This window comes from Triticum urartu, chromosome 1A (assembly GCF_056163025.1).
Source record: "Triticum urartu cultivar PI428250 chromosome 1A, HENAU_Tu73, whole genome shotgun sequence".
Lineage (NCBI taxonomy): Eukaryota > Viridiplantae > Streptophyta > Magnoliopsida > Poales > Poaceae > Triticum > Triticum urartu.
The window spans coordinates 449542542-449551214 of NC_141873.1; the positions used below are offsets into that span (position 1 = coordinate 449542542).

The 8673-nt window shown below is 47.7% G+C and overlaps 1 protein-coding gene across 1 annotated transcript; it reads left to right on the forward strand.

The window, feature by feature from the left end:
- Positions 1-475: 475 nt before the first annotated feature.
- On the forward strand, positions 476-1344 carry LOC147991650 (uncharacterized). The gene is made up of 2 exons (XM_087538757.1): positions 476-641; positions 719-1344. Exons 1-2 carry the CDS (start codon positions 476-478, stop codon positions 1342-1344), a joined length of 792 nt encoding a protein of 263 aa, XP_087394883.1.
- Positions 1345-8673: the final 7329 nt, after the last annotated feature.

Consider the following 8673-nt stretch of genomic DNA (forward strand, 5'->3'; position numbering starts at 1 on the left):
GCCCCCAAGGGTTGATTTATGATGCAATATCGCAATTCTGCATGCTTATCTTCCAAGGGCCGGTTTATCTTTTTAGGATGAACCGGTACTTTTAACTTTGTAACCTTGAAACTTTCATTAGTGTAATCCTCAAGGGCCGATTTATTTTCCCAAGCTGAACCGGGACTTTAATCAATGTTACTTTGAGCAAACGGACATTAGCCCCCAGGTGTCAAGAATAATACTTGTATTGTGCTTGGGACTTAAAAAAATTCTGATAATCAAGCAAATAGGCATTAACCCCCATGTGCCAAGTGTATAACTTGTTATGTGACTGGGACTTCCAAATTTTATTGCCACTTCATAATATGTCTTTCTCTTATAGGCTGAGCTGAGCAAAAAGGAATCCCAAATCACTGACTTTCAAGAAAATATCAAAACCCAGCAAACAGAGACCTCCAAGGCCAAAGAAGAATTGACCAGCGCCTTAGAATCCATGGAGAAGCTGAAGGAAACTTTGAAGAAGGGACAGGCAGACAGGGGCATAGAAAAAACCGCTTTACAAAAGAGAGCCGAAGATGCAGAGGCAGCCCTTAAACCGGTGGTCGAAGAGCTGACCGGTTTAAAGCGGCAGATCAATGCCATGACCTCTGCTGTTTTTGGTAAGTATCTCTCCTGAAGCTTTTCAATATACATTATCTCATCAGTTGCCGATTTACTGATGCTTGCGACAACACAGGAACCCGCATTACCCAGCTGGGCTCTGACATGCGGATGAAGCTGAAAGCTGTCTATACACTGATAGAGCAGTTATATTCCGGAGCTCAACGGTCCATGCGCACTGCTGCGCATAACAAACCGCCTCCAACTTTGATAAAGGAGACCATTGAGAAACTGTCAATGCTACATGCCCGTTTGGACGAGTTAAAAACATCAGGTGCAAGGGCAGGTGCGCTGACTACACTAATGCGGGCGAAGGCATGGATACCGGATCTTGACTCGTCGGATATTGGCAGAGGCTATCCTAGCATAAAAGAGGACGCCTCCGAGTTTAACAATGATGATCTTCGGAGGCTGATGAATGAAATGTGCTCCATAGCGAGCAAGTTGGCTGCAGAAACATGTCTCTCTCACTATCAGCCGGTTTATGACGCTGATCACAAAAGACTTCCTGCGCCAACACATGATGTAGAAGATCTTACGCCGCCAATCCGTAAGCATACCTATGCCCCTGATGTTGACCCCTCAAACCTTATAAGTGATGAAGTTGCGTTCCAAGCCTTGACTGGAATCGATTGGGCAACCATTGACTTCCAGCCACTGGGTAGAGAGGAGGAAGATGCACTAGCACAGGACGATTCATAGCCTTCAACTCGGCCCGGTGATGAATCATGATCCGGAGGCCGGTTTATCCTTCTGTGTACCGCCACACTATGGCGAAAACAATTATTCTTTCGGGCTGTTAAAGCGCCTTGTAATAGGCTAGTTAAAAACACTTGGTCTGGTATGCCAACGTGCATACCTATTTTGCCTGATACTATGAATCCACCATGCTTTAAGATATAATCTGTAGCGGTGTTATTTAGATTGTTCCTACATACAAGAAATTTGAAAGTATCCTGGCGGTTTACCGCTAGACGGGTCATGATGCCCAAACATATGGCCTATGGATTGATAACCCAAGTTGTACTTTGAAAGAATAATCAAAGATAAAAAGGCGGTACCTGTGATATCGGATCATACTGTTGGTTGACCAACTTTTGTATATTTAGGGTGATAACCCCAACCTTGAGGATTGATAACTCCTTCCATGTTGTGTCGGTCTATGATAAAACCGTACCGGGTTATAAGAAACACCAGTGTATCCACATATAATACTGGTGACTTGTAGTCAAAACCAGACCGGGTTAATAAGCGCTGGATTATGCTTAATCATGTACTGACAACTTTATAGTTTGAAAGCTTAGCTGGGTTAATGAACGCCGTTTTATCAAAACCATTTATAAATCTCATCCAAGGAGAAAAAACTTGGCAATAAAAGCATATGAAAACTTGTAGTCGAGGCTTTTCACAAGCTGCCAGGCCCCAAATTCGAGGCTTTTCATGGGCTGTCAGGCCGCTGAGTTAAACCATTTTACAAAGCCTTTTAAGATGGAACTCAATCTTTAACCAATCATCGTTTTAACTTTGACAAGTTCAGGGTCTATGAGATTGGCTTGTCAAAAGTTCGGCGGGTCATACCAGGTTTACCTGGACGGAGTGGCTTACTTAAAAAGGCAGGCTAACCCAGGGTTTTAGGTGTATACACCAGGCTTCCAAGCCATGGCTTGATAGCCTATTACAAGTGTAGATTCTTTGTTCATTGGGAAGCAAAGAATCCCCAAGCAGTATTTTGAGTTGTGCTCGGTGGTGCCTATGTTTGAGTTGTTCTTTTACAACACTCTCTTTGGCCCCTAAGTAATTTTCTTTTTGGCTTTGAGCCGATCAAGAGGTGTAGCTATGGTTCGAAAAATGACCAAGCCCCCAAGTGATTCTTCTGGTGGCCTCGCGCCAATCAAGAGGTGTAGCAATGGTTTGGGTACGACCAAGCCCCCAAGTGATTTTTATATAAGGCTGTATAAGATGAATCAAGGGGTAAACCGGACGCCGCTTCATGAACAGAAGCCCCCATCACTACTCGAAACAGAGAATTTGCCATCAGTCAGTTCTTTGCCATCTGCTTACAAAAAACAGATGGCAAAGAAATGACAGATGGCAAAGAACCTGGTTGCCATCAGCCAGTTCTTTGCCATCTGCCAGCAGATGGCAAAGAATCTTTGCCATCCGCTGGCAGATGGCAAAGAAGTGGGTGGGGCCCAGTGGATGACGGAGCTGTAACGGCCCACTAGCCCCACCTCTTTACCATCTGCCAGCCGACGGCAAAGATTCTTTGCCATCAGCTGGCTGATGGCAAAGAGGTGGGGCTTTGCCATCTGCTGGCTGATGGCAAAGAGGTGGGGCTTTGCCATCCGTTGGCTGATGGCAAAGAAGTGTGACTATCTCCTCCCCCTCTTCTTCACAAAAAAAATCTCCTCCCCTCTCTCCCAGCCCAGCCCCACCCCCCCTCTCTCTCTCTCTCCCAGCCCGGCCCCACCCCTCTCTCTCTCTCTCCCAGCTCGGCCCCACCCCTCTCTCTCCTCCCCATCTCTCCCAGCCACCACCGAACCGCGCACCAGCCCCGTGTTCCCGATGCCGCCCCTCCCCGCCACCGCCTAGCACCGTCGCCGGCCCGCCCCTCCCCGCCACTGTAGCCCTCCCCCGACCCTCCCCGCCACCGCAGCCTGCCCCCTCCCCACGGCCCTCCCGGCCACGACCCAGCACCGTCGCCAGCCCGCCCCTCCCCGTCACCGCCCAGCACCGCCGCCGGCCCGCCCCTCCCCGCCACCGAAGCCCTCCCCCGACCAGCCCCTCCACCACAGCCCGCCCCTGCGCCCGCCCCTCAACCGTTGCAGGCCGTGGTGCCGCCCCCTCCCCGCGGCCCTTTCGGCCATCGCGGCCGTCCCTGCCACCGCAGCCCGCCCCTGTGCCCTCCCCTCCACCGAGCCAGGCCGCGGCGCCGGCCCCTCCCCGCGGCCCTCCCCGCCACCGCGCCATCCACCAAGCCAGGCCCCTGCGCCCGCCCCTCCACACGAAAAAGGTGCAGATGTACAGCACTATGTCACGATTTACAAGTTTTTAGTACAAGATGGACTCAGTTTGGGGTTCTTCATCTATTCTCAGTGAGATGTAGAGAATGCTCATGCTGATGATAGACTAGACTAACCCATCTTTTGTTCCTGTGCTTTGTTCATCATTTAATCGAATTATCATTATTTGATTTGCTCTCTAAATCAACTCGGGAGACACAGATTGGCCCGATGTTGGTAGTATGCTATCATGAAAATCTTTACATGTCTTCGCTGAACACCTCTTTACATGTTTTCATCCATATGAGGTTTCAAACTTGGCCTCCATTTGTTACAAGTTTTGAGCATGATACTGAACTTGTATATATATATATATATATTGGTGAGAAATCCACTAAGGACATTCTACAATGATGATGTAATCCTTTCTCTATTTCTGAGCAGAACATGCACAGTAACTGTGATGCTAGGGCTCACATCTACACACGGACTTGCAGGTCCCCATGTCAAATTATGCAGTTAGGTTGAATTCCCATCAGAAACTGGTAGGATGGGATATAGGCCTCTGAAAATCTTTCAGAGAAACATCTTTTGTATGTGATCGAAAGAAGTTGATGAACTGAAAGCAAGATTTATAGTGTTAAAAATCTGCTTGCTGTTTCAAAAAATAATGTTCAGACTTGCAGTCGAAGTTGCAATTGGAATTCAACCAAAATTGACAAAATTCTCTTCTTGCTACATTACAAAGTAATTGATAGGCAGTTGCAGTGTAAGTTGGCAAGTTCTGCTAGTGTAAATCTTGGACTATAATTTGTAGGTGTTCTTGGACTCTTTTGCACTATAATTCTTGATAATTTTCAGTGTCATTTACTTTGTCAACACGGTGTGTAGGCTCTGAATGTTTTTATGCTATTAGCCTATTAGGTGCACACATTTCTTTTGTATTTTTCTGCATGCTTTCACTAATATTGAGTCTGTAGTGTAATTTTCAGCTACCTAAGGATTATAGTGTAGGTTCTATGATTTTTTGCCACTGTATTTCTTCATTCTAGACTTCAAAGTTTTTGTAATTTCCAAAGTATCCTGTTTGTTTTCTAATTTAATATACTAATATTTCACCAGATTTTATTACTATATAGTAAGTAGAAGTGTTTCTGACCTGGTGATCTTCCTGGGATTTCCCTCAATGTTTGGCTGTTTGGTGGGTCGCAAGCTGATGGGCAGTTGTTCGCCATGGTCCAGGATATTTGTGGTTCAGGTTTAGTTTAAACCGGGTGACAGTCTAGCCCGACCCATTTTTTAGAAATAGAAAGCATACAATCGCCGGGGGGTTTTTTGGACATACAAGTGTCCTCCGTTTATTTGTCAGGAAATGTGAATGTTACCAAATTGAAAAGCAATCAAGTACTAAATAGACACTCCCTAATTTTAAGATGATTTTTAACCTAGCTTTTTCTGTTTAGTGCTGGTTTGGCTTACTTAGCTTTTATATTTGAACAATCAGGTTCACAAATAGATACCAACCTAGACACGAGCTGGATAAACCCTATCTGATTTTGTTTTCTCCACTTGAGATTTGCAGGGGAGGTTGCATTGCCCGGAGGAAAGGCAGAGAAGGGTGATGCTGATGATGCAGCAACAACATTAAGGGAGGTAAAGGAGGAGATTGGGCTTGATCCAGCCTTGGTCACTCTTGTTTCCTCGCTTGAGCACTTCTTGCCCAAGGTTGATGCAGCAACAACGATGATGATGCATTTATTAATGATGACGATGAAGATTAATATTATAGTTCATGTCAGGTATTCCATTATTATTATATACATATATATTATTAATTAGTTCAAGTTTTAACCTAGCTAGCTCAAAAATGACCTATTTAACATAGGATAGCTCTAAAATGAGCTATACTTAGCATTTATTCCTCCAAAATGAATTTATATGCTTAGCTAGCTCAAAAATGACATAACAACCTTAATTAGCTCAAAAATGACCTATTTAACCTTGGATAGCTCTAAAATGAGCTATGCTTAGCATTTATTCCTCTAAAATGAATTTTTATATATTTTTATTCATGTCAGGTATTCATTTTTTTATGTTGTACTAATTTCGTTTACTCTTTGTCATTTCAGGTGTTGACAGATGGTGGGCGCGGGTCGAGAGCGCTCCGAGGCTCCTACCTCGGTGCGTGGTGGGAGGGGTCCATAGCCTCCGGAGAGCGCTAGATCTCAGTTTGCAGAGTCCAGCGACGGTCGCTTCTTTGGCCGGGAGAGGTCGGGGGGTAAGAAGAAGGAGAAGGCTGCTAGAGGTGGACGTGGCGGCGGGAGAGGTAGGAAGGCTGCTACGCCTTCCTCGCCGCCACCCCCAGCTGAGTCACCCGACCACAGGACTGCTCTGTCTGAGATCGAGCCATCTGAGGTGGACCCGTCTCGGACTCCACTCCACGAGCCTCCGGCCGACGAGCCTATGGCAGGCGCGCCTACGGCCGACGAGCCTCGGGCCGACAACGATCCTCGGGCCGCTGAGTCTTCGCCCCACGAGACTCCGGAGCTCAGACGGGGTCACGCTGAGTCGGAGCCGAGCCCATGGGAGGACTGGACGGAGTCGAGTGCACATGGTCGTGTTCAGGGTGCAGACTATAGTCCTGATAGCTATAGCGAGGGTGAGTGGGTTGAGGGGAGCAAAGTCTACCAGCATGGTCATACAAAGCTCCCGCCCACCCCAGTGACCCCTAACCAGAGGTGGTTGATTGCGCCTAACGGGGAGAAGTAAGTGCATTTACTCTTTTTTAACCTTTTGCCTTGACGTTTCTTCGAATATCTAATGCGTTGGCCTTGTCATACTGCAGTTCTTGGACACACGAAGATGGTGTCCGCAGGCCCAACACTGTCCTTGGTGTGATTTGTCGCCAGTGCTTCCTGGGGTGGGTCACGTTGCCCAGTGAGGGCCGGGTTCCAGAGCTAGGAATGACCTGGGAGCACTACTTGGCTGCCCCGGCCCCACCGGAGCATAGGGTCGGCGATGTCGAGTGCGACACGGTGGCCGACATTGTGATCGCCATGTTTTGGGTAATTTCTCCTTTGCCATTTACGTTGTGTTTTCTTCTTTGATTGCATACCTTCTACATGTGTTTTCTTGTTTGATTGCAGACCTTCTAATCCGTGTTTTCTTGTTTGATTGCAGACCTTCTATAGGTGTGCTGAGGGACAGGAGGAGGCCGCGGCTCAGGTTATCGACGCCGGGTGCAGGCACCTACTTGGAAACTTTCGGCACGAGGCTCGGACGCAGGCTGTTCGAGACTACTTAGCACAGACTGGTATTAGGAGGAGAAAAGAGGAGTGCCGGGACAAGTTTCTGAGTAAGGAGAAGTACATGAAGGTAATTACCTATTCTTAAGGCCTTGTACTTAGTTTCCTTGATTTGATTCATAGGCGTAGCGCTCAAATTTCTCTTGCTTAACTTAGGTGCCCCCGAGATGGTGTGCGGACAAGATGGACTGCTGGGAGGCGTTGGTGGATGAGTGGTGCTCTCCCCAATGGCGCGTCGCCCACAACATTGCAAAGGAGAAGCGTCTCAAAATGAAAGGTGTGCCACACCATCTAGGCAGCGTCAACCTACATGGGTATGGGAAAAACTGGGTATGTGTGGTTTGCTTGATGATTCATGCAAATTCATTCTTTGTGCTAGTTTGAGTCCTTAACTAATACTCTGTTCCTCTCTTGTAGTCAAAACACAACAAGGCTCCAGTGCCAGAGCTATTCGACCTCTATGGCATGTTCAATATTGCACCGTACAAGAAGGCCAAGGCATTCTCTGAGTCTGACCTCGAAAATGCAAAGAACTTCAGCAACAAGGCCTCCCACCACAAGATGGTGCAGTACGTTAAGCAGGGGAAGGCGAGAAAAGGGCCGGACTTTAACCCGAGCCGGCCTCTTGATCCAGAGCTGGTGATGATATCTGGTGGCGGGAGGTCCCATGGATCGTTAGCCATTGGTAATGGACTAATACGTTGTAGTAGCACTCTCCCACAGATCAAGAAGCGCCACACCAGCTCTGATCCTAAGATACCGCCTCGTTTACGACCAGTGGAAATCGAATTCCAGGTTTGTTATACGGACTCAGTAGCCTTTCCTCCATTACATTGTGTTTGCGGCCGTCGATGATTACAATGCTAACGAGTGGTGTTGTAGGCTGCTATTGAGGCGGAGAGAGCGAAGACCTAGGCTGCTTTTGAGGAGAGGGACCGGCAGTTGGCGGAGAAGGACCGGCAGGCGGCGGAGAGGGACGGGGAGAATGAGGAGAGGACGGCTAGGCTGTTGGAGGAGGAGAGGAACCGGAATGACTCGGCTAACCGGGCCATGTACGAGCTCTTCGTGGTAAGTTTCTTCTGCATATTAGCTAAATCATGCACGCAATGTTCCTTTCATTAGTAACTAATATGACTGACTCGTCAAAACCAAATGTGCAGTCCCTGTGCGAGAAGAACGGCCAGACCCCTCCGCCGATGCCAGTCATTGCTCCGGCGGGCACGATGAGTTTCATTTGAACGGTCATTAGTTACTAGTCTTCACATTTGAGTTGCATCATGCTAATGATACATTGGAAATAATCTTTGGTGCAGCGTAACTCCCGACAAGCATCGACCGATCCTTCTCCGTCTGCCACTGGCGCGACCGGTCCTACACCTACACCTCCGTGATGACGGTAAGTTTCCCAAGTGTTTTGCTTAATAGGGTTCTGTTGTGATGCCATGTTGTATCTACACATATCGTGCATAATGTGTGTATGTTTGAAATGCATTGTATGTGTGGGATTCGACACCTAGTCGTGTGCCTTTGGTAGCCTTCCATACAGGGAAATGCCTCCTAGTGCTTCCACTGAGCCATGGTAGTTCGCTACTACTCCGGAACACATGGATTGACCGGCATGTGTCCTTCTTTGCTCCTGTGTCTGTACCTACAGGGAAATGTCACGCGGTGTATCACCGAAGTCCTTGTAGCTTGCTACGACTTGTTTGCACTCGCTGATGACC